The sequence below is a fragment of the Anopheles coluzzii genome, chromosome 2, assembly GCF_943734685.1.
Source record: "Anopheles coluzzii chromosome 2, AcolN3, whole genome shotgun sequence".
Classification (NCBI taxonomy): domain Eukaryota; kingdom Metazoa; phylum Arthropoda; class Insecta; order Diptera; family Culicidae; genus Anopheles; species Anopheles coluzzii.
Window position 1 is genome coordinate 11,181,572 of NC_064670.1, and position 26,815 is coordinate 11,208,386.

The 26,815-nt window shown below is 46.7% G+C and overlaps 2 protein-coding genes across 7 annotated transcripts in view; both read right to left on the reverse strand.

The window, feature by feature from the left end:
• LOC120948316 (dendritic arbor reduction protein 1) overlaps positions 1-26,815 on the reverse strand; it is a 321,415-nt gene that overhangs the window by 193,771 nt on the left and 100,829 nt on the right. The window lies entirely within an intron of this gene.
• The window catches only part of LOC120948452 (ATP-binding cassette sub-family G member 1-like), a 29,095-nt gene continuing 3,723 nt past the window's right edge, over positions 1,444-26,815 (reverse strand). For 4 of the 6 annotated variants that reach the window (XM_040364789.2, XM_040364783.2, XM_040364785.2 and 1 more), the window contains exons 3-9: positions 14,987-15,584; positions 7,350-7,479; positions 7,065-7,270; positions 6,392-6,966; positions 5,494-6,306; positions 5,305-5,405; positions 1,444-5,232 (exon numbers count right to left, since the gene is read on the reverse strand). In XM_040364789.2, coding sequence (XP_040220723.2) covers positions 4,732-5,232; positions 5,305-5,405; positions 5,494-6,306; positions 6,392-6,966; positions 7,065-7,270; positions 7,350-7,479; positions 14,987-15,492 — 2,832 coding nt within the window. In that variant the 5' untranslated portion in view covers positions 15,493-15,584 and the 3' untranslated portion in view covers positions 1,444-4,731. Of the gene's footprint in view, positions 5,233-5,304; positions 5,406-5,493; positions 6,307-6,391; positions 6,967-7,064; positions 7,271-7,349; positions 7,480-9,329; positions 9,623-11,574; positions 12,082-14,986; positions 15,585-26,815 lie in introns of those variants that run through there. The other 2 variants (XM_040364790.2, XM_040364791.2) reach the window with 2 other exon arrangements.

Sequence of the window (26,815 nt, forward strand, 5' to 3'; positions counted from 1 at the left end):
CCGCGACCGGGATGGGTTCATTTTGTGTTGCTCTTCGCACTGGAGGTGCTCGGATGTGCTACTCTTCACACACGCACATGGGGGTTCGGATGTGCTGGAGTGTGCATATTTTGCCGACAGGGTGGGAGGGTGAGAGCTGATGTCGTTGCTGAATCGGTGTCGTGAATGGGGCAGCGTTTTAATTTGTACCGAGAAAAAAAATATTTGACGTTTTTGGGGCAGAAAAAATGCAATAGAGCGCTATCGCAGTACTGATAATTACTCTTCGATCGCTCCCAATGTAACAGGAGTTGAATTATGTTGTGTAATAAAATTAAAACCGAACAAACGGTATATGGTGGGTGGTTTAATTGCAGGTTTCAGTAGTGAAAAGGTTAATATGTTAGGAAATTATTTGATTCATTTTCTTGCGTTCCAACTTAACTTGGGTGATGCCGTATTGCGTGCAGTTGGGATGGTTTAATGAATTCCATTTAGTCAGTTTCGAGCATACAAAGACTTGATTCATTGGAGATTTGAAGGTTTTGATTGGTACAGTTGTGTTGCATTCAAAGCAATATGAATGAATTTCGAAAAATTTAAAATTTTCAATATCATTAAAAAGGTGAATAGTTTAGGTGAATAAATTTGTTTCGCAAAATTCGTTTTTTTTAAGTTTATCGTGTGTCTGGCCCATACAATACACTCAACATTGCATTTTTTTTTACCTATTAAAACCACTTATTTATTCGATGTATTGCATCATTGAAAAGCCGATTCTGTGGTCTGATAATTGTTATAATTCAAAATGTTATTATACATCGATTTGACGTTTAATTTCCATCATTTCTTCTAAATGATTTTCAACACTTACAATTTCAACGAGTAATGTGATCCGGATGAGTGACGCCAGGGAAAACCCGATATAAACATACCGTTAAAGTGTTGAATATCATGCTGAAGAAATTAAAATAATATTTATGATGAAAATGAAATATCATAGTAATGTGGAATAACTTTTTGCACGCGCCGAAACTGATTTGGAATTGGAGTTAATTTCCAATGTCAACAACATTTTTCATTGCTTGCGAGATGTTTTTCAACAAATGTCAATGTTGTATTTGCAATACAAATATTTTGCAATTCTTTCGTATGATTTTCAACACATCACAAGCTGGTTTTGAGTTTGACAGTTCTTTATTATGTGTTGAAAATCATGTGGATGAATTGAAATTGTATTGTGATGCAAACACATGTGACAGCTGTTGAAAAACATCTTGCAAGTGATGAATAACGCTGTGCACATTGGAGATTGGCTTGGAAACCCCTGTAAAGCCAGGATTGCCATTTTGGTTTACCTATAATGTCTAAAATTCGGTATTCACAACAAACATACGTTATTTCTTTCAAACTGTGGCAAAAATGTGAAAACGCCATTAAAACGAAAAGACCACACTCATCGCGATTGTTTCAAAATTTGGGTTCTTTATTTTGTCCATCCCATCATCCCGTTGTTGTTGTATGTTTTTTTCTTCCTTTCCATACCTTCCCAAACCCTAGTGCCCTACAATGTGTTCCTAATATGATGCTCCTAGAAATCCTAAACGCACGAGCGACAGAAAATGTGACACGCGTGTGTACTGATCGTGAGAGCAAATGCGCCTCGCGACGCCGCGTCCTTATCCGTTATTTTCCGTTCCGGTTTCAGAATCCCTTTTCGTCGCCCAAAACCTCTCGTGCACTTTATAACTTGTTTGGTTGGTGAAATCACTTATCACTTATCACACGCAGAAATGGTTTCCCCTTTTTTGCATTGCTACACATACTTCTTTCTGTTTATAGCGCCTTTGTTGCTAGCTTTCGTGCCTCGCGGCAGTAACCTCGGACACAAACTGCCGGGCGCTTGCGCTTCGTGCTTGGAGAATTCATAAAATAAATTACTTTCCTTTAAACATGCTCACACTGGTTCCCTATCACCGTGGTTTTTCTTCTTCTGTTTTCAAATTAGGACACTAAACGACTCCCCGCACGTACACACGGGACAGCTCGCATAACTAATTATCAGCTTAAAATTAGATATTGTACATATGTGTAAGAGTGGTAAAACTACGTAGCATGTGGATAGGCAACTTAAAGCACAAAATATCCAAAGTTTCGCGTGCGTACCATACGGGGGACGATGTTATATAGGTTGAGTAACCCGTACCCGAATCAGAGTCGGTTTCGCGAAAAGATTGTTGTTGATTCTTTAGCTAATGAAAAATAATATCACTTAAAATGCTGACCGTACGGATAGCTACTCAGAGCAGGGGTATAGTTCTGCTCTGCGCAAAAAGATTATATAAAGTAATACGTTTGATAGTGCAAAAAAGCAAAATGGCTTCGTTTCGAAGAACTTTTTTCCTCTCCCCGTACACTCGTAAACATCACACCTTTTGCAGAGCAAACGCAAGTGCACAGGAAAATACTATTAACGTTGATTGATATCGCAAACAGAGAGGAAATAATTAAAGACGAATATAAACGATTCCGAAAGGGGAACAAAGGTCTTTTCTCCCGACGACACATTCCTATCCTACCGTTCCTCGGTTGCTCTACACGCACACTTCGATGGCTCACCCAACCCTCGTTACTTTTCAGCTGTGTTGAAAACCCCTGCCAAATTGCGTCTCTTTTTGCAGTCGGTTCGTTTAAATTTCAATTCCCGAATATTCTGCCGCACCTACCTACACGCCCACGCACGCCCACACGCACACGCTGGGACTTACATACTAAACTAAAGTGGCGTGCCCTTTTCCTATGTTTCTATGTCGGGCGGGAAAAAACAACATGATTCATTCATTGGCTGATATCGTCCAGCTGCTGCCGCCGCTGGCTCCTAATGTGTGGGTTGCGCTGTGGTCTCGCTTTTCTTATTACGTTTGGTTCTTTTTATGCGTACGATCTCTGTTTTGCTACTTTTCTTGCGTAGTTGTGTATGTTTTTGTTGCTGTTTTTTTTGTTGCCGCAAATCGCAAACACCTTAAAAAGAAAGAAATAAAGTTAGGAAAGAAAACGTTTCCTTTCTATAGCACGGACGTTTTTGATGTGATTTTCTTTTACCGAACTGAAATTTTGTGTTAATTTTGTTTCTTAACCATTTCGAAGAAGAAAACAAAAGTTATCTTTTCTTTAGTTTTTCGCTTTGTTTTGCATTCTTCTTCACCTTCTTAATGATTTTCCGCAATCAAGTAACGATTTTGTTTGTTTTCCTAATTCCATCATTTAATTATATTTGCTTGTCTCATTTTTTGCCGAATTGTGTAAAAGTAAAACTTTTTTTTTTACTAAAATTTGCACTAAACTATGTACCGGATAACTAACTTCTTTTTGCACCTCCTCTTGTTGTTTACTATATCGGGTTCCTTCGCTTTTATCTTTTCGCTCTTGCTCTCTCTCTCACTCTCTCGTGCTCCCTCTTTCTCTCTTTCTCGCAATCGTTTGTTTCATCTATATGCTACGCTGTTCTATATACGGTTTTGGTTGCCTATACGAGCGGATTCAAAAAACTTTCTATCCCACCTTATATGCATAAATGTGTTTTGTTTTCGTTTCATTTTTTTTATTTTTGTTTTCTTTGTAACTTTTTTGTTTTGTTCGGGGACTCACCGCTTATGTGATTTGTGTGTTCTTTATGGTTTTATGGTTTCCTCTTTCTTCTTGATTATACGATGTTTGTGTGTGTGTGTGTTTTGTTTTACTATACTTTTGTTTCTAGTAATGCTTGCATGCTATTATTAAGCGCTTTGCGTACGGTTTGACTTTTGCTTTCCCCACTTCACGTCACGCTTCAGAACCGGGGGGAGGTATAAATACTACTGTAATACTTTCTTTTTAAAGGACATCGATTAATGTGACTGCGCGACTGCTTCTAAATGTGTGTAGCCGTTATGGGGTTTGAAAGAGAGAAAGAGTGAGCATGGGTATGTGTATGTGAATGTTTGGGTGTGTTATGTGATTGGTCTGTTTTGTATGGTCTGTTGTACAACAGGGTTGAACATTCGCTATTTAGCCGCCCTAACCATCCCTCTTTTCCTCTATTGCTTGCTATATTGCACTACCGGGAAAAGAAGGGATATTGTCGTCTGCTGGAGGTGCGACAATGCGATACGTTACATAGAGCACGAGCTTCTGTCAGTTAAAATATACATCTAGAGTAGGAAAAGACTTTGCCTTGCTAAAATGGAGACGGGTTGTGTAACGGAGCTGGAAAAGAAACACTCCCACAGCATCCTGGCCCCATGCACAGGCTAATAATAGACAGAGTGGTGCAGAGCGGAGGTGACCCAGATGCACTGTCGCTAGTCTGTCGGTAAATACAAGTACAAAACCGAAGGCGTAAGATCCACCTTCGCTTCCTGCTTCCTTCACGGTGAAAGGCTGTGGTGTGTGTGTTTGTGTGTGTGTGTTGTGTAAGGTTGATGTCGCTCGGGGCGCTACTTTGGCTACTTCCGTTTCAAGTCGGTAGATCGGCGGGGCAAGAACAGCAATATGGGCAGGCAAGCAAGCAACACGTGGTGGTTTTAGCGGTGGTGAGCGAGCTGGCGAGCAGTGTTTAGGGTGCGGGGCCATGGGTACTCCCAACGGTATCCTTCCGTGGAGCACTTGTCCCCTTAGTGCTGGATGATGTGATTTGTTTTACGGTTTGCTCTCTGTCCAGGGGCTTTGGTATCGAGTTGGAGGGGGAGGGGGGGAGCGATTGCGGTTTAACGTTTAACGGATGGAATGCAGTTTCCAGCGCAGCACAAAGTACGCGATGACGCGCAGCGCGATAAAGAAGCCGAACAGGGCGGTGGCATCGATCCAGTACTCCGCGTTATCCATCGACATCTCCTCGAGGAACTTCTTCGGGCTGCGGAAGTGGCAGTAGATTTCGGTGCAGGCTAGCTTCTCCCGCTCAATCCCGTACACCGACACCATCGCGCCCTCGAACCCGTACCGCACGTAGCTGACGTACGTGACCCACTGCAGGTAGCTCGGGATGACGTCGAAGTTGACGAAGAACCCGGAGAACAGGATGATCGGGATGGTGGAGACCGGGCCGAGAAAGACGCCCGTTTCCACGCTCATGCCGGCACCGATCAGCAGCCCGAGGCTTTGGGCGACGAGCGAGGTGAGGATGCAGATCAGCACGAACATGCCCACCCGCTTCGGGTCCATCGGCTGGGAGGTGAGATAGTACACGACGATCACGTACACGCTGGTGAACAGTACCTGTAAGGTGGGAAGTGGATGAGACTGCGCCGTTCAGGCAGCGACAATGTCACAGTATGTAGCAAACCTTACCTGAAATGGAAGATCTGCGATCGTTTTGGCGAAGTAGAACGACTTGAGCGAGTACCAGTAGTTGAGATGCTCCCGCACAAACACAGCCATTTCCGTGGGAACTGAGGAGTGAAGTGGGACAACAAGCAGATAGGATAGGTTAGTTCGGTCGTTAGTATGGTCTTCGACCCGACCTCCCTCCACACTTACAGGTAAGTATCGTCGGCATCATGGCGGTGAACATGGTGAACATCGTGGTGAAGAAGATGCACCCGGCATTGCTCATAATTTTCGACGCGTCGTTCCCGATGTCGTAATAGATCATGCCGATGATCGCGCCGACGATCACGTGCGACAGCAGCCGCATCTGCGTGAGCGTTTGATCGCGCATGATCGTGATCATGGTGCGCTTGAGCAGTATCCAGAACTGCATCCAGCCCGAGGTGGGAAAGCCGGCCTGCTTCTTCGGCACCGTTATGCTGACGCTTTCGGTCGAGTCGAGCAGTGAGGTGGTGCAGGTCGCCTTGCAACCGGGCTGCGTTTGGGCCGGCCCGGCTGGCGGTACCACCACGGCCGGCAGCAGTGGGCCGGTTGCATCGGACGACGGGTTGACCGATGCACCCGTCGCACCGACAGCGGTCGTAGCGGTGGTGGTGGTGGTGGTCGTGGACTGGGAAGCGGCAGAAGCCGCTTCTGCCCCATTGCCAAGCATTGGTTTCCGGTCCGTACCGCCCGCCGGTTGTTTGCTTTCATTGTTCAGCTGTGCCTCGGGTGCTGCGGCGTTGCCGGCCGGGGGCATACTGATGGCCGTGTAGTCGCCAGTGCTGACGACCGTTTTCAGCAGCGCCAGCTCATCCTCCCGCTCGGTCGCACCGGGTGCCGTGCCGTCCAGCGATACGTTCTTGTTGGAGGTGCTCTTGCTTTGCGCGAGCGGTTGATTGTAGTTGTTGCATTTGCCGTTGTTCACCGCGGTCACCAGCTTGCTGTTCCAGTCGCCATGCTCCCCGCACGCCACCTCCATCACTGGGAAAAAAAGGGAAGCAGGAAGAGCCGGTTATTATCATTTGGGCAACGCACGCATAGCAATTGCAAGCGAATTACGAATTACCATAGTTAGCCGGATTGTGATAGCTCGGACACTCGAGCCCGAGCGAGGCCAGAAACGGTACCAGCCCGTTCACGCGCCCCTGATAGATGCACTGTCCCTCCGCCAGCACGTACAGATTGTCGAACAGCTCGAATATCCGGGCGGAGGGCTGGTGGATGGTGCAGACGATCGTGCGGCCGCCGCGCGCCAGCGACTTCAGCAGGGCGATCAGCTGCGAGCAGGTGGAACTGTCCAGCCCGCTCGTCGGCTCGTCGAAGAACATGACCGGCGGGTTGTTGACGAGCTCGAGCGCAATCGACAGCCGCTTGCGCTGGCCGCCGGACAGGTTGAGCGTGAGCGTGCTGGCCGCATCGAGCAGCCCGAGCGTTTCGATGATCTCCTCCACGACGGCCCGCTTCGCCGAGACGGAAATATCCTTGCCGAGCTTCAGGTTGGCCGACACCATCATCGCCTCGCGCACGGTCAGGTAGGGCAGCAGCCGATCGTCCTGCATGATGTAGCAGGACAGCTTGCGGAACTTGCGCAGGTTGCGCTCCTTGCCGTTGATCAGCACCGAACCGCTGAGATGCGACGTTCTGCAATGTTTGGGGTTGTGAATGTTTTGGAAGCAAAAGATATGAGTCCTGGCATTTAAGCGCCCGAGAAGCTAAAGGGGTCAAAGCGAAGTTCTTACTTGTAGCCGGCGAGAATGTTCATGAGTGTGCTTTTGCCAGCACCGGACGGTCCCATGATGGCGGTCAGCTCCCCGGAGCGGAACTTCCCGTTGATGCCTTTCAGTATGGTTTTGTAGCCTCGCTTGTGCCCCTCGGACACCGAGTACGACATGTCCATGAACTGGATGTCGATCGGAGGTCTCTTTGGTAAATGCGTGAGTGATACCTGATAGCCCGGAGCGAAAGTTACGAAAAGATTAGCTTGATCGAGCGAGTAGAGGGGTAGAGTGTCTATCATCGCTTACCATTGGCTTTTTCTGTCCATTTCCATCGCTGTTGTTCAGTACCTTGCGCACCAGCCCGTGCGCCAGATTCGAGTCCTTCGTCTGTCCGTTTGTCATGATGGCTCCGTTGCAGAGAGCGCTTTGGGAGTTCCTGGAGAAGGGAAAAAGGAAAAAAAAAAACAAAAACAAAACCGTAATGAGCGATTAGTTTGATGAATCTTCGATGCAAACCGTGTTTGTTAAAACATGGAAAAGCAAACCCTCTAAAAGCTTTGTTGTGTATTTTGCTTCACGCTTAACGGGTGCGTTATAATGTGAACCTCATAAATGGAGTTGAAACTCTCCTCCCGGTAACCGGTTGCAGGCACCAGCCCGATGAGAGTTTAATGAGCATCAACAATTAGTGTGTATAATATAGGAGGCAAAAAGCACACTTGCCAAGCGTCAATTAATTCGTCATGCCGGGGCGGCAGAACACTCCCGGCATATTAGGGTGCTTAATCTCGATTACCCAGTTCGCCCTGGCCCTCCCCCCCCCCTCTCCCCTTCAATTTTCTGTGGCGTACAGTAACGGTGACGAATTGGACTCATAATAATTAATACAAAAAAAAACCTCCCGCAGGTTTTGGGGGTGTTGAAAAGGAGGCCCATTAGAATTCATTTGGGCGTCGGCAGAAATTGCGTAAACTTTGCGTTTTATCGTCGCGCTTCGAGGCGACACACAATGGAGGATATTTTCATTGCTAATGATTTTTATTCGAATTCTCCACCGGGAAGGGAAGTTTCCTTGCCCTGTGCTAACCTGTTTACGGGCGCGAAAAAGCCGGCCAAAGCATGGTCGGGCATGGTGGTAGCCATCCATAATGCGATCGTTTGTGTGTGTCGCCGTAAGCCCGTTTAGACGGGCATAAATTACAACTCGCTTTCGTCGTTTTCGGCGGGTGGAATGATTTGTATAACGCTTTAACGGTAGGTTTTTCCTCCTCCCGACCTGACGCTGTGAACTGGCACTGGTATGGACCGCAAATCTTTGCTATGGATGCCTTTCGTTACGCAAACAGGCTGACTTCCTACTTTACGGTCTAGCGGAGACGGAGTCACAACAACAAAAATGGATCCTAGCCACGCGACACACTACCGAAACATCGATCTAATTATAAGAGGTAGAGTTTGGTTTGCCCTCTGTCTGTTTGTGTTCGATGTTATGGTAAGCATATGCCAGTAGCGGGGTGGTATACATTATGCTTTGAAAGCTCTGTCTCACTGCCCGTGCGCAGGTTGAGGAGAAGCTTTGCCGTGCGGCGATGGTTAGAATGTTTCCTTATTAATGGTAAGAAAACGATAGAAAGCAAAACATAACTAGAAAGTAATAAATCGATTTCCACCTTCAGCACGCGCGCTCACCCGAAAGGATGTGTGGGTCCCCAGTGGATGAGGTAGAAACATTGAGTGGAAATTTTAATTAACATTATGCCACCGTCCTTCATACCCTGTCAAACTTTTGCCCATCACACCGGGAGGTGGTACGCGTGTGTGTGTGTCCCTGTAGTAATGCGGGAGAGGTGGAATCGTGACCGGAGGCGATTAAATTTCTCCATCCCGAATTCGTTTCACAGCGGATGGACGATTCCGGTCAGCTGGTGTCACACGTCAGTGCAGTTAGCAGAAGCAGGATCATGTATCATGCTTATCCACGCGTTACCAACAGTGACATCATTTCTAATTAGTGTATTTACATAAACACTGCGGCGTTTTTGTTGGATACGATGGGGTCATACCAGAGGACTACTTCACTCGACTTCTCGGAACAGTGTAACAAGCGCTAATTCTTGATTCAGATAGGATGTTTGTTAACATCTAGATGTTTGTACGCGTATTTCCAGATGCTCTGAAGTAGCTCATTAACCCAAAAACTACAAAACAGGAGCATCAACCACAACGTTACACAAGCTCACTTTCAGAATACAACTGTTTTTTTTTCCCACCAACCATTCACCTCACCATAGTTCGGACGGGAGCGTCATTCCGTTTCTTTGTATTTCCCCGCGCGGGTTCGAAATGCCTCAAGAACCGTTTCCGTCGCCTAGCTCTACCTAACGCCACTACAGTCCACACCTTAAAACGGCCAATGGTACACTAAAAGGCAGAGATCGTGCAGCAGGACGCGTCCTGCCGTTTGCTGCTGCTGCTGCTGCTGATAACCATCGACCGCATATTGGGGCATTGTTGGTACTGCGCTAATCGCTCGGCAGCAATTTCTGATTACTTATTGTCGTGGACGGCTAACTCCCCTGCCCGATCACCTGACGGGAACGATGGAGGAGGCGTCAATCAGCAATGAATGGATACTTCCTTGAGCACCTCCAGACCTTCAGAGGCTCTTGGAGATATGTGAAACGGTTTGAAAACGCGATTTTCGCATCACCGTTTTCGAGGAGGTGATGTCAAACGAAATGAATCGATTTGTTAGTGGCAACAAAAAAGCAACGAGGAAGTCCACCGGTCCACCAGGTGGAATGATGATGTGTAAATTCCACCAAAGGGACTCGTGCTGGTGGCTCGGTGCTGTCTCTGGAACCACTGGACCGGGCGCGGTGGGTTTAATGTCATTGCAAGAAGGCCCGTTGATAAGAAGCCGCTTAAAGTTCGCTCACATTACTCAATCGATTGAAATAGAAGACTGAACAATCCAAGACGACGGCTAAGGTTAGGCAACCGAGGAACAGCAAAGCAAAGCACTCGGCATAAAAAACAAAGTCCAAATGTGACCCTCACACGACCACGACCGTGACATGCATTGGAATTACACCAGCAGGACCCGGTAGCTCCGCGGGGTGCGTCACTCAGTGGGATTGTTTTTGGGGTTTGTAAAGCTGCGTGCTTTAATAATGTTTTACTTTTTGGCTTTTTTTTTACTATCGCTCGCGAGCGATTAAAAATTTCCGGTATTCGTTGTTTATGCGTTGCCCTAGGTTTGCCGTCTAGCTCGGTACACATGCACTTCTAACCGAACAAACGTGTTCAAACGTGGAGAGGGGGGGTTTGAGAAGAATGCCGAATTTTAAAAATAAAACCACACCAAGTGACCGACCGTATCGCACCTTCCGCCACGAGGAGCGGGGTGTTCCGGGGGGCCGTTGATGCACTGTACAACTGACGAGCAAAACGAGGAAAAAAAGAGCAAATGAACGGATCGCAACGCCAGTGAACCAACCGACCAGGCGATCGATGGCATGCTGTTTCTTATTTTAATTCTGAAGTATTGTTTTGGGTAGGTTGTGGTTCCTCGCTGTGGTGTGCCATGTACCGTGAAAAGGGAGGAAAAATGGCAAGAAACCCTGAATTGTTTTTGATCGTGTAACGGGGGAAACCAGGTGCTCGATCTGGGTTCATATTGGGTTGTTTACAGTACAATTGAAATGAAACGGTTTTTGGTTAGTTCTTGGTACATATGCTGTATATTGCCCGTAGGAGGTGATTGAAAAAAAGAAGAAGAAAGATATTTGTTTACCTAAAAAATACGCAGATTAGAAATGCTATTGCTTAACGATAAAGTATGGCTACAATAATTAGCCACTAGTCAATACTGGTTGGGTGAATCATTCAACATTCTGTTGCAACTCGTTAAGCAAACAATTAAAAATGAAAACATGCGTAATTTTTATTTGAAATATTGCTTCATGTAAATATTGAAATATTGATACATATTGAAATCATTTAAACAGGGAAAATAACACGAAATTGACGCACTGAGGCTCCTCGATAAACGAACACTAAGCGGGTACGTTTGGCGTAGAAAGTGAGTTCCGTTTTTTTAGGGCAAAGCGCTCAATCGACCTTCCCCGCCGCGAGTAGCATTGACCCGCAGCTTGAGGAACGTGATGGAAATCGTGGACCTTTGCCGTCACGTACCACCCTGGGTGTGTAGGTTTTGGTATGAAGGGGTAGTCTGTTGTGTAGCAAGACATAACATGCTAAACGCATTTGGGTGTCAGCTGGAGGTGCGTACGTCCAATCGGTGTTGATATTTACGTACCCTTTCCAACCCAACCAAGCAGCAGCAGCAGCAGCAGCAGCTTTTCAAACAAATCCTACCCCAGTTCCCAAATTGGGTTAGTCAACCCAGCGGGCAGAGTGTGAGGACATAGCAGTGTGCACTACTTTCTTATCAAATGCACGCACCCAAACACATTATCGTCTGGCACACACACACACCAACACTAGAAATGAGTCAGGGTCAAACTACCTCTTCACCCAGACGGTCGTCGGATGGTTTTTGAAGTTCTTCATGCTGCCCGCATCCGACCCGGAATCGCACCGGTTGGCGTAAAAGTTTAGGTTGTAGTGGTTGTCGCAGCTCAGCTGATAGATCGTCGTCCCTTCGACCGTGTCGTCCAGATCTTCCAGGCTGCTGCATCCCGACGGTGGTAATGCTCCTAATCGGAACGCCGATCCACCCCCGGGCGAAGTTGGACGTACGCAAATGAGTGCGGGCAGCTCACGCACCGAACCGTCCGCTGGTGTTCCACTGTGAGGATGCTCCATGGCGTCGACAGCCACTTCCATGTCCATGTGGTCGATCGCACTTTCAATGTTCACACAACACAACACTTCAACAGAGCACCACCGATCAGCTGGAACCGTTCTAACATACTGTGGTTGCTGCAAAGATTCGATCTGGCGTCCGGGTTCTGTCGCCCGAGATCATGAGTCCATCGTTCACATTGGACTCGATCGCACTCAATTAGGCTCGAGGGCAAGTGGGTGTGTGTGTTGAGTGTTTTTGTTTTAGTGTTTGTGCTGGTCTGGGAAGCAAAGAACTGTTCGTGTGATTTCTCCCGGCAGTGAAAACTACGGCTTCGATTAGTTGTGCCGCATTGGCGTACACGAACCGGGAAGATGTGGTACTGTTTTCAACAGCAGCGAAGAAGAAGTTAACCGAAGTAAAATGAAGCAAGGAATAAGCGAAGGAAGTGCTTCGATAGCTCACCGAGAGCTTCCCTTTGGGGTGGCCCAGCCGGTGCAAAGTAATTGACTTCTGATGGACACACATCACCTTTGGTTTGCTTGATGGCGGTGCATCGCGCGTCAACGGTGTGACACCGTGCCGTGTGTTGGTTTGTTGGAGTCAATTAAACTCAATTTAGATTTAATTTCCTATCGGTGTCCCCGGGTGCGCTGACGACGCGTGTGGGTGGTGGATGGTTGATAGAGCATAGTGCTTCTTGCAGTGGTGCCGGCTAGTGGAGCCAACGGCATACACACCGCACCCAAAAGAGGAACCGCAACGGCTTCAAAGTTCGTACCAAGGTGCACAAAAAAACATCGTTGCATCATAGGTGTGTGATTGTTTGGTTTTAAGTGAGAGTTTGTTATGGCACAAGGTGGTCTGGTAACTTTTAATTGAATAAATATATAGCTGAAGTTTAGATAACGTAGTTAGCGTGATATCATTAAACAGATGATGTTCTTATCTGACAACTGGACAAGTAATTAACGTATCAAAATGGGCATATCAAAGTCTCATCCAACAAAAGCTGCTGTATTGTGATGCCCTACAAAAGTATGTAATTAACGGAAAGAATGTGTCAAAAAGAGCTGTAATAAACGTTTTTGCACGTGCGACTAAATCATATTTTTCCCCCATTGATCGTGCTTATAGCTCTCAACAGCACAACTCAATAGAGATGAGAAAACTTAAGTTTACCTCAAAGTTATGATGCATTTATACGCCGTTGGCTTTCCTGCATTTCCGCCCACTTTCCTTCTTTCCCTATCAGTTTATGCAGTGTTCGCCAAATGACGTGAAAACCTTTGCTTCAACCCATTTCCCAACCCGCCCCGTACACGACTGCACCGTGCACCGTTAGTCGGGACACGATTGCACTCTAAATTAAATTGCAGCATCACCGCTTCCACCGTCATCACCGGTACAATTTCCGGGATATTATTGCGACCATCGGCCGTGCACTTGCAGAGTCACACATGCACACGGCGCCAGCCCCGCACTGCTCGGATCAGAACGAGTACAATCGAATTAAGCGCATCCCCACATTCCCAACGACCTTCCTGGCAAGCGACACAGCGTGCCTAGCAATGTGTCTACCACCATTGAAGGAATCGTGGTCTCAGTTTCAATCGAGTTTCTTCGCTTTGTAGAAACTTCCTGAATGCGTCATCGGTTCTGGACGGACACGTATTAGCTTGTTGTCCAGTCGCGCTGGCTTTTTTCTCTCCCAGCGGTGGAGTTAACTCAGTGTGTCAAGATTTGCATTTTTGTGCTGTTTGGGACTTATGGTTTGTGTGCAATGGCGGCAAAACATGGCGGCATCTATGCAGTGCGGCACCAGGCGTATCCTTCGTGACGGAATTGCATACGCATAGCCCAACATTTAGGAACTATCATGGCTTCATTTTATTTTTGTGATAAAACAAACGGATGAAAATGACATTTTACATCCAGAGTGATGCTTTACATGATGACACAGTGATGATCCACAGTGATACGAATTGCATGAAATCTGCTTTCAAGTAAAATGTGAAGGAAGAAACAGCCTTTCCGTCGATGGCGTCCTGCTCCCAAACTGATGCCGCAGCCCTTGAAGACTTGCCGGACTAACGGGTGCTTTATGTTCGACCGCCGTCACAGAATGTCTTAGCTTGGATACAAGGTGGGCTATTTCCTAGCATATTGACGGTGTGCCTTCATTATCGCTTGCTCTTGTTCTTCCACCTCGAAAGAAAAGGCGAACAAAAAATGGAAATGCTTGGTGAATAATTAAGCGCTAGAGAAAATCTATGTCCCTTTGCGGCAGGATTGTCTTATACCTTATTGCCTGCAAATAGTAAAACGGATTGCGCCACTGATTCCCCAGTACTCTGATGACCGATGCGATGCTATGCTATGCTTTGACTTAACCAAGCTCAAAGTAAGGGAAGTAAAAATCAATCCCAATGGATTCGTTTGAGCAATGAAAAGTTATTACTGTTTATTTTGAAAACTGTAAAGCTACTGCCGCTGATGCATTGCAGACACACAGCTATGAAACTATGTGGGGAAACTATTTTCATCGATCTGCACAAAAAAACGCGGCATTTCTGATGGTCTGTTATTCTCCCTATACAAACACACATTGATTTCCATCCGAGGGAGGCTATAGTGTGAGAAACACTGGAGGCAAATAAGTGTAAACACTGTAGGCTGTACGTGGAAAGAATTGGGTAACTGTGAACATTGGCGTACATGTGTGCTGGCAATTTGTTTTGGTAAATTCTGAATAGCGGCTGCTGGAGCCGACATCTTTTGTAAATAAGGAAAGCATCTTTCATGATTATCATCTTATGCAATATTTGTGCTTTGCAGCTATCTTATCGCAGGGATTTGAGTGTATCGCTTATTTGATGTACGTCTTAATCTCTGCAAGCACTTCACCTGATACAGTGGTTTACATCAGGGTCTACTACCACGGCAGGTAGTGCACTAGGGGCGCATGACTCTATCCCTTGCAGTAGGTCAAGAGCAGCGCTAGATAAAGTACGAAGCTTTAAAGTATGACCTTTGTCAGCCATATTGCATCATCTTCAGCAGATAATCCCACAAAACGCTGCACTACTATCTTCAGCAATCCTCCCATTTGGCATGTTTGTTGTTTGCTTACCCGATTGTCCCGTTCTTTAGATTATCAACCAGCGTCGGTGGGGATTTGCAGCGCACGTTTTGCGTGAGCGAATTGTACGCCACCGCCTGCAGGTCACTGCTGTTGGAGGCGTTCAGAATGTTGCAGAAGCTGGGCACGTGCCCGGGTGCGCTGGCTCCAGTGCCTGGGGCTGCTGTCGCTGTCGACGCGGCCGCTGCCGGTACGATGATCGGATGCACCGCAACGTGTGGTGATATGAGCGGGGCCGATGCGGCCAACGATGCGTTAATGTCCACGACCGACACCTCCGTCAGGCTGTCCGTGGGATGGTGCTGCTGCTGGTGATGATGGTGATGGTGATGGTGCAGATGCTGCTGGGAGTTGGACTGCTGCTGCTGCTGGAGTGATGCCGGTGATGGATGAGAATGCTGTCGCAGCGGATTGTGTGGGTGACCGTGGGTATGACCTATGCTTCCGAGCATAGCACTGTCACTGTTTGTTTTGCCGGTCATCATACCGCTGTCCATCGTGCTGACCGGGCGAGGCGATCGCCACTACACCACCCGCACCGTGCGGCTATCCTTCCAGGATGCTTCACTGGGAGAAGACGTAACGCAGACTGTAACGAAGCGATAGAGAAATATCATTTAATTAAAAAAAATAGAACAGAAAAAGCTTTAAAGCATCGTGTGTGTGGTTTAGTTGTGAACCGCAAAGCTACTCGACTGATGGGCGTATTAATGTAGCGTAACGGTAGCTGCCAGCTGAGGCTCTGTTTATTTAACCGCACGTGCGATTTATGTTAAATTATGCACCACGCCAATAACCAATCACATTGAAAGGATTTTGACGATAAGCATAATCGATCCGCTTTACCCGCTAGGTGAACATGTGTCATAATCAAATATCAATAAACACAGTACTTTGATGTGGGTTTGTTGTTCTTCTATCTGCTGCTTTGTTATAGCAAATTGCAATTATCAAATTGCGTTACTTTAATTCCTGCAGTAAGTAAGAAGGAATGTAGGGGTTTTCAGTTTCGAATGTAAACGTTACTATTCACCGTGTGCATGATGCTAATCTACATCAATCTGATATTTCATTTCCATAATCATAATTTTTAATTTCTGCAGCATGATTTTCAATACGTCTCAAACTGGATTGAATTGAAGAGTTCTTTGTGATGTGTTGAAAATCGTGTGTAAAAACTGAAATTTCATTACAGGGTTTTCCAAGTCACTTTCGAATGTGCACATATTTATTCACCGCATCCTAGATGTTTTTCAAAAGCTGTCAAATGATTTCTTCTTCTTCTTCTTTGGCTCAACAACCGTTGTCGGTCAAGGCCTGCCTCTTGTGGGTTTGGCTTTCAGTGACTAATTGATTTCCCCCCATAGCAGGATAGTCAAATCCTACGTATGGCGGCACGGTCTATTTGGGGCTTGAACCCATGATGGGCATGTTGTTAAGTCGTACGAGTTGACGACTGTACTACGAGACCGGCCTGATTTATTTGCTTCAAAATGAAATTTCAGTTTCAACACATGATTTTCAACACATAAAAAAACTGTCAAACTCAATCCAGTAGTGTTGAAAACCATGGTGAAGAAATTAAAATGTTTTATGATGGAAATGATATACCAGATTGATGTGGATTAACATCTTGCATGCGGTAAATAACAATGTTTACATTTGAAAGTGACATGGAAAACCCTGAAGAAATTAAAAAAAAAAAATTACGATGGAAATGAAACGTCCAATCGATGTGGAATAACATTTTGCACGCGGTGAATAACGATGTTTACATTCGAAACTGACTTGGATAACCCTGTAATGAAGTGCATATTCGAAACTGACCTGGAAAACCCTCTAATCCCGGCGAGTGCTACTGCTCCAATTTCCATGACAGAACAGAAATGAGCATCTTCTACAATATGCCTTACGTCTTATTGAAAGCCAAAGAATATTGTTGTAAAAGGCAGCCTCAGCGGGTTCTCGACTAAGCCTGATCGTTAATGTTTCAAAGCCAACTTTCTTTCCCTCACGCGGTGGGGAGGGGCTTAGTAAGTTCTCCGCACAAACTGCACGTCCGTGTTGAAAGAAATCCAATCACACTGGAAACCACCAGTTGGAAGCAAATGTTAGTAGTTTTAACTTTTCGTCTCTTCCACCGGATCCGCAAAGCCTTGACCCCTGGCACCACGGTACGCAGGAAAGGGGAACTTTATTGCAGCGACAAGTTTTCGATGCAATTTCTCTTTGCCTCTGCTCCAGGATCTCCACACAGCGGGTGCGTGGTGTAAGCAGCATGGTGGCAGCTGACAGTGCGAGTGTGTGGGCGGTATGGTGCGACCGTGTTTTACACACTTTGAAACATGAAGCAATGCCTTCCGCCATTTTTGTTTTGTGTCACAGGCGAAGTTTAGTCAAAGGCGAGAGTTGCAGAAAGAGAACAGGAAACAGTTCGTGATAACGGTGGAGAGCAGCTATGTTTAGGAGGTTCTTGTTGCCTGCTGTGTGTTCGAAAGACGCTGTGAATATGCCCCCCTTTGGGGGTTTACATGCCCATTTTGAGTCAAGTGTCCTTCAGCGTCCGATTGTCGGTTCAGCCAGCATTACAAATGTGGACACAATATAGAAAAGTGATGAAACAAAAAAAAATCATACATTCCGGTAGGCAAAACGGCTCTCCACACATTCTCATTCGCACACATAAGGGCGGAAGGAAACCGGGGTGCTGAACATTGTAGTCGTGCTGGGCGTTTGTTTCGCGTTCTCCTCATTGCGTGAGACGACGTGCGCTTTTGGAGGTCCAGTTTGGAGCCCGGCCGGAAATGCTATCCATTTTACAGAACAAGACAGACCGTGCTTGTGTTGCCGTTCTGTTGCAAACGCGATCACCTTTCCGAGCGGTGCAAACGGAAGGAAATGTGAGCACGGGAAGGGGTAGGTGGCGTGTTGAAGAAGTTGGGCAGGGCAGTAGCTTCAGGGAAGAGGGCGAGAGGGAGCATTATTTGCATATCGATTTGTGTTTTTTTGTTAGACACTGTAATGCGGCCCCGACTTGGAAGCATTCCCACCGGAGGTGCACAAAAAGGGCGATGGAGCTCTGGTAGCGGTCGTTTGTGGACATGTTCCCCATTACACAAAAGGTTCACGAGCACACACGTCAACTCCCCAGCCACCGACCGTAGAAAGACCTTCAGGTGAAATAGTTTTCCAAAACAGTGACATCTGAAAACCGTGTGCTTTGGTACCCAAATGGTGTGTTTAGAACTATTCTAAGAGCAAAATGACTCCAGCCGTTATGCATGCAACAACGTAAGAGAGAGAGAGGATGCATGTTGTTTTCCTACACACACACACACACACACATACACACACACACACACACACACACACACACACACACACACACACGCGCACACACACACACACACACACACACACACACACACACACACACACACACACACACACACACACACACACACACACACACACACACACACACACACATACACATACACATACACATACACACACACACACACACACACACACACACAGATGTGTGGTGCCAAGAATGTACGCCACCGATGCATCCGCTGCATGCAACCGGGCGGCACTTTATTATGCCGTCTAGTTTGCCGATCTGCTATTCATAGAAGCTCATAAAAGCGTATGTCGTTTGGTCGTACGTTCGGTTGGGTAGCGCCTTTTTTTTGTTGGTGCCAACTTCCAACCGGCGCTTGGTCGCGAAGGACAAAAAGAACCCGCACACAAAGTTGAACCAGTCAGCCTCCCGCAGGTCCTTGAACATTGAACTTCAAAACGAATTTTTAGTCGGCTTCGATCGTTAAACCATAGAGAGAGAGAGAGAAGGAGAGAGCGCCCACTCCGGTAGTCGAACTCAAACTAAGGATGGAATATTTTAGCAGGTCCTCCTGCAACCGGATTGCCTGGCGGAAGGGAAGAGCATAGGAGAGCCAGAAGCGGGTTTAAATTCTTTGTTTGCCGATTCGTTCTATTCTTTAACGGTATTGCTAAAGTTTTGCTTTAGAACATGCACATACACACGCTTTGAAAGGAAAACGTATCGGTTCGATCATCCGGAAGATCATCGGAAAAACGACGGGACGGGTGGCCGTACCTGGCCGAAGGGAAACCGGAGCTGACTGACACTGGGTGACAGTGATAAATTTAATAGCGCCGGTTAGACCAACCGACAGCTATCCGCCCCGAGATAGCAGTTTGCCTTCCGTGTTCTGGTTGCTGCTGCCTGCCGCCCTTTACCGTCCCCCTACCAGAGGCTTTACCCAGAAATGGGAAACGTTTGATGACACTTTGCCACTGGCCCAAGAGCGCTGGTGCCATTAAAGCTATGGGTTGGTGTGTGTGTTTTTTTGTTTGTTTGTTTATTTGTTGTACCGTAGCATCGTGCGGCACCAACATGGAAAGATGCTAAAACCGGCATCGAAAGGTGGGAAAAACAGCAGACGCGGAACGTGAAGCACAAAGCGGATGCTTGTGCGAGCGAAGAGTTTGATACAAAAAAAACATGTTTTCAAAAGGAGGAAACCCCTGAAATTGACGTTGGTTAGTGTCACTTTACCCCAAACTGAGGTTGGTGAAAATGGGGTTTGGACACAGCGAGTTTGTGCCCTATCATCAGTTGGACAGTTCCTGTGTGCTCGACCTGTGGCTGCCGATAAAAAGCTAATCGAGGCGTACGATTGAAAGCGGGGATTGGTGGTGTTGTTAATTTTTTAAAAGGTATGCTCGTTTACATTCTCCGCATTCCTTGTTGGCACTGATTTCCTTTCGGTGTGAAAATGAAAGGTTAAATTGATTCTCTGTTCTTCTACATCACGGTACGAAACAGAGCGGAGGATTGTTCCGAGCAGCGTGTTGACGAAGAAACGCGATACTATTTAGAAATGGATGAGCTGAGTTTGAGGTTGAGGTTTGCGAGTTGAGGAAAACGAACAAGCTAGGACGTGCTTAGCTTTAACTGCAGAAAATGTAGCCTCATTCCGGGTTACTTTGCAAATGAATTCAGATTTTTGGTAAAATTCACGCTTGGCTCCAGTTTTCTGGTGATTGAAAATGAGTTAAAGTCACTCGACTCGCGAAACAGTGGGCGAAACAACCACACTAGTGATGGGTAAAGTAGGCAAAAATCTGGAATCGACTCAGATCCGACTCCGATTAATTCGGAATCGACTCCGGAAGATAGGTCCGCCCTGCATCATCCGGAGCCGTTCGGAGTCGTCCGGAATCATCCAGAAACACCCGGAGTCGTCTGAAGCCGTCCGGAGTCGTTCGAAGTCGTTCGGGGTCGTCCGGAGTCGTTTGGAGTCGTTCGGAGTCGTTCGGAGTCGTTCGGAGTCGTCCGGAATCGTTCGGAGTCGTTCGGAGTCGGAGTCTTCCGGAGTCGTTCGGAGTCGTACGGAGTCGTCTAGATTCATCCGGAATCGGCTACAGACAGTGTCATCCAGAGTCATCTGGAGTCGGCCGAGGTCGGCCTTTGAAACAAAGGCCTGTATAAGAAGTGCACGCGCAAAGTGAAAGACAAAAAACACAACGAAAGGAAAGGTCTGATCATACGCACAAAGGCTCCTGTTGACTCCGACCAACTCCGATTCCGGTCGACTCCGAATGACTCCGGACGACTCCGGACAACTCAGACTCCGATCGACTCCGAACGACTCTGAACGACGCCGAACGACTACGAATGACTCCGACGACTCCGGACGACTACCGACGACTCCAAACGACTCCGACTCCGGGCGGATCTAGTTGTTCCATTTTGCCGGTGTCGGAATCGGACTAACAATAGTTGGAGTCGGATCGGAGTCGTGGGTGCGCTCCAGAGAGCACATCACTAAACCACACTTCCACTTTTCCCTGTCTCCTCGGAATAAAGCTTTCCAATTTCTGCACATTTTGCCATTCATTGAAGTTCATTTGAGAGTGCCCTTGAGAGCGTTATCCACGAGCCCCCCCCTCACCCGCCAGCAGATACACGCGCGCCGCACCCACAAGCCGGCAAAACCCAACGGAAAACAAAGAATCGTAAGCAGCCGCCTCTTCCTGCCAACGCCATTGCGCCACAGCATGATGGTAGCACCCAACCAGCACCAACCACCAACATGGACGATAAACTCTCGCGCGCCCCGTTCGGCCGGTTTGGTTCCTGGTGCACCGAGTGCAGCTGCACTCGTAGATCGGGGGTTTTTTGTTCCTGCCCAGCTGTGTCTGAGCCATTTTATCGGTTCGCTCTGTGTGTGTCTTGTTCTCCATTTGCTACGCTTGCAGCACATAGGATGGGGACCCAATTCCACTGGTACGGTTAAAAAAGTGCACACAGCAAAGAGTGGCGTTGCGCTTCGGGTCGGTTTGGGTCGGGGCACAAGGATGGAGGCTGCATGTTAGTCACACGATACGGACGGGGAGTGTACATTCGCTTCCGTTACGCTGTACAACGGAACACAAACACACACACAGACACCCGGGGCAGCTTAGAAACGAAACCAACACAACCCGGCCAACAGAAAAGTGTTACGCTTTTGAATCATTAACGTTTCGCGAAGCAAGTAATTTGTTTCGCGTCCTTCCACTTCTGCTTTGGTATGGCAGTGAAGAAAAAAAGCTCTCACTGTACTGTACCATGCAGGTGGAGGGGAAAGTGTGGGCTTGAGAGGTTTGCACTTGAACTACGGAGGCGGACAGAGCAGATGTTGTGGTGTGTTCTCTCTCTCTTTTTTGCAATTTATATCGTATCCTAAGCTTTACATCGTGCTTCGTGTGCTCTTCTCCGCTTCTCGCCATTCGTCGTATCGCATATTTTTAGCAACCATAATCCTGCAAAGTGCATTCATCTGCATTTGATTCATAGTTTTGGGAAAGTTTTGTTTCAGTTTGATCCTCTCCTGTTGTAGTTTCAGCTTTTCGGTGCAATTGGCACACAAAAAAGTGCACCGAAGTGCAAGGGAAAACAATTATGGAATGTGCTAGTGGGGAGTGGCTAGTTGATGCATGAAAAATGCAAAGCAATAATCCACGCCCTATCTGCCATGCTTGACACTCACTATCGTGTGCCCAGTAAACAGGACACCGCGACGACAAGCCAGAAATCCAACACGCCGTGCCGGAGATCGATTGCATTCAAACAACGGTAGCAAACCGTTTCCTGCCGCGAGCACAAAACAGTTGTGCGATTTTCCCATGATTTGTACCGGCGTACCGTATTTCATCGGAAACGGATGTCTGGGTCTAAGTGGGGATGGATTCGATTGATAGTGGTTAGAGGGTACAGGAAGAAATATGATGCACACGCCGCACGGTAGCTGAACCGAGCAGTGTAGGGGGGAGCTGCGGTTGGTGGTGGAGCAATCAATGGGCAAATTGTTGACTAATCGTTTGTTGAGGTAGGCTAACAAAGCTCGTGATGTGTGCCATACCGCCGGCATGACTAAGTTCGCAAATATTCGTTCAATCTCTCCGCTAGTTGATCGTTGAAATATTATGCGATTGGTTGTGTGCTCGTCTGGGATTTGGGAGGAATTTATTTTCTGACTTCATACTTTGCTTAGTGGCTTAGTTCAGTATCCGCTTCTTTTATTACAAATATATTTATTTGCATTTGTTATTTTTTACATACATTAGCAATAATAGTATAAACGAATTTAAAGCCATTTGGTTTAATCATCGTAACATGACCATTTTATCTATTAGAACCTTAGAATTATAACATTGAAGAAGCAGCATGGGTGTCTTCGAGTATCCTAAGCCCTACAAATCGTATCCTCATGCCCAATACATTGCTTATTAAAATCCTTCCCAGGGTTTCCCTACAATGGTTTCCGAGAAATCGTAATTGACCTTTACCAGTGTTTTAGGTTCCCATTGCAAACCCTCAAAGCTCGGGTGGGTTGTTGGCGAAAGAAATCTTATATCACACCCGAGGACATCTTTTAATTACGCAACGCAAAACGCAAGCAATCTGATGCTCCCGGGAGTGTCCCCTCCACCGCCACCAATCACCGGTGGGCTTAGAGGAGAACGAACAGGAAAATTAACGAACAGAAGCTCGCTGTGAGCAGACTACAGACAGATACAGAACGAAAAACCTCATGTAACGAGCCAACGAGGCAAGAAGTTCCTGCCAACGTGCTCTCGCCTCTAACGGTTACGTTAAAAATGGTCCTCGTGCAAAAGTCATCGGCCCCACACCCCCACCCACCCACGGAACCGGAGCCGCCGCTTGCACATTAAACCGGGAAGCCATTTCGGAACGATAATCGAAGGAAACGCCACAATGGCAATGGGAATTACGTAAAAAAAATAAAAAAATAAAGATGCTAACCTTGCTGCCACGAGGCGACGGTCGAGAAACCCGTACAGGAAAAGCGTTCTTTGCTTATGAACGTTAGGAGGGGCCCAAGGTAAGAGGTTTCTTCGGAGCTGCGCTCTGCTGCTCAAGTGCAAGTGTACTTAGGACTGGAGAAGGTGGCACAAAAAAAAGTGTCAGGCTGTCTCAGACTCGGGCGTAACAGGGAAAAGCGAAATAAGCGCGTAAGCGACCAACGGAAAGCAAAAGTGCGAGCGACGGATTAGCGAGTGGAGGAATTTCGCGCCCGTGCCAGTGACACACGATAGCACAACTGTGTTTCCTGTGGCGTTAAGGTGTCCGCTCTGCTAAACAATGCTCAATCAGTGGAGGGTTCTTTCGACATATACCGTAGGCGGACAGACTGGCGTGAAAAGACGGGGGTGGCATGTACCGTGAGGGCATAATAATTGCACGTTAGCTTCGCCCATCCATCTATATCTAGCCCGCTGGTGCTCGGTGCTTGGACGTTCTTCTGGACGGTGGATGAATGGTCAATAAAGCAAGACAAACCTCTCGTACCGGTCGTTGCAATATCGTTGCCGATAAATCAACCGCAATGGCCACCATTGAGCGTCGATGAATTTGCTATACTGCAGCACTGTGTGTGTCTGTGTGTGTGTGTGGCAAAAAATCGGACAGCTTTATCTGCCGCCGTGTGGTTGTGCTGTTCTCCTATCGATTATCAAATCAATCACGGCGAGAATGGCGTAGAGCGTGGATTTGCTTCATGTACTCCACTTCCTTCTAGGCATGCATATCTGTTGCCCCCGATCCCTTTTGAAGGGGGTTGTGGATAGGCGCCTGTTGTTAAATGGTCTATGAGTTGCCCAATTTTAGTGCGCACCCGCAGGATGGTTGGAAGGCAAAAATCATCAAAATTGATTAAACTCCATCCATGGGCGAGAGCATAGTGATCGTTCGATAGACATTAATATCATCACAACTTTCTTAATTCCGTTAGGCAGTGTTGTGGTTTCTGAGGGAATGTATTTAATCTGAGCTATTTTATTTCAATATTTGCTAACAACATATGCATCAGCCATGTAATGATGGTTCATTTGACATATTTCACCACCTAACACTACTACAAAGCTGTCGTTTTTCAAGGTATTTTTTCCTATCTTTGATTACTCTAATGCATGCTTGGAATCCTCCGTGTTATATTGTGCTGTTAAACTTGTTTATCTTGTTAAATGCTACTATATGGGTGGATTGATATTACTATAATCATTTCTACTGGATACTGATTCAACGAATTCAATCGATAATAACATCAAATATGAAATTCTTGGAAATCCTTTCCTAAACCCTAAAAAAGTCATTCGTCAATTCCAACGTGGTTCTATAATCGATTTCCCACCCTTTTTTGTATGATTGCTATGTATATGCTACTACTAGAGTTGTCTGTTCTGCGAAAACAACAGATTCAGATGCTTGTTGAACTGATTTTTTTTCCGAAACAACAAACATTTCATCGTGCGAGACCGTTCAAATCACCTCCCAATCATTACGCACGTTACTAGGCACACCTGGTGTCCTGGTGCAGCAGTTCCTCTTCCGTGTTTTGTTGCTTATCGATATCAGCTACCACCCAAACATTGGCCGACCGCCATGTGCTGCTTCTCTCGGTGCGCGACGCGGCTCGATAACAGCCGATAACAGTAACAATCACTCTTGCACACGAGCTTAGGGGCCCCTAGGACACACATCACACCTGGCGCACAAGGTATTCCCTGATTTGTGACGCACCTGTGCCGGTCGTGCCATGGTACGGCGCACTTATTTTTAGCGATAGCTCAGTGCACGGTGCACTCGCGGAGCCGGTCAAAGGTTCTGGGGGCTCGCTACGGTGTGCGGTCATTGATGGCGGTAGTACTGGCCGGGTTCTTATCGGTCCATTGACATCGAACGCACTTGTGTGTTTGGCTGCTATCTGGCCTATTATCTTGGTGCACGGTTTTTGTGTTTGATTTTAGATAATAACTTGTGTTGGGAGAAAAAGGACGCCGCAAGAGGTTGGTTGTTGATTTACTGCGATTACATACACACGCACACATATAAACACCGATCATTACGCTGATAATCGTTAAGTGCGATTGCACTGAATTGTTTGAAGAAAGAAGCAAAAAACGAAGCGCAACTAATGATACAGTGCTGCGTAGATAAGATGTACCGGATTCCCTATTCCGCCGAATCTTCGGTGGCGGTCAGTGCGACAACAGGTGTGCTAAAAGTAGGTTACTTATCGCTAACCCGAGCAACCTGAGTTGAAAGTCCTACTCGAGCGTCGTGATATGCGTGAGATGGATTAGCTTAGCGAGCGTTGATAGCAAGCATTTACCAAAGTATTCGTTGCTTTTTCGATTATTGCTGATATAGGTTTCAAGGCCGATCGTGACATAACGCTGGCTAAGAGTTACGACCATCCATTTACGGTCATCGACTCGTGCAAACTGATTGAGGAACAAAGTGCTTCGAACAGCTTCTATCGTTTGATATTGAAACAGATTTAAATGGAATCCAGCTGTGCGCAGAACAAAGCAGAACATCAAAACACATTGATTGGCCATCTTCATTTCGATAGTTCTGAACCGGTTTTTGCGACTTTTTGCGACTGTCCCACCGCTCCCAAATGATTCATTCGTTCGGCGGTGTCTTGATTGGTAAAGGTGACTAGCAAACGAACCCATCACACACTGCCGGGGCTTCACGAACTTACCGGTCATTGTGGCGTTCGTTAATTCCCCGTTCGGCGTTTTGGGGCAATAAAACAGAAAGTTCTCCGCTCCGCCGTGATGGATAGTGAACAGTCGAAACTGTGCAAATAAAGTTTTGGAAGCTTTTAGCTTTCTGCCGCATACATCTTCGTAAGGCATTCGTGCGATGCACGAGATCGGTCGCCTGTTTTCGCCGCCGCAAACAATCGGAACAAAAAAGTGAAATGATGGGAAGAAAATTGTTCCCAAGATGACTCATTCGTCCCGCTGAGATGTGGAGGGGGTTTGGAGGGTTTGAAATGAAATTGCAATAAGCGTAACAATAAGCTACGCTAGGCAGAAGCTGAGCTGGAGACTCCATGATTGAGTCACTATTTGAACGCGCAGGACAATCAGAGGTGGTACATACCTCCCTGCTGTCGGCGTAAGAGTTGATGAGCTTCTTGGAAGAAATACATTGATTAAGGATGGAATTGATTTTATCTGCTATGATCATCTTCTTGACCTGAAAGTGCTTAAATGCTAGAAAACCCAACGTACAGAATGTCTGCTCCCTTTTTGTTGTCTGTCGCTCGAAATGGCAGAATCTGGTAAGTCATCAGATCACATAATCGAATGGCCAGTTAATGTTACGTAGGACGGTTCCGAGATTAGCATCGAATCTTATCAGAAGGCGACGCAACTACGATTTGGGTAGTTTAGTTAACACCGAAGGAAAATATCTACTCGAAAAAG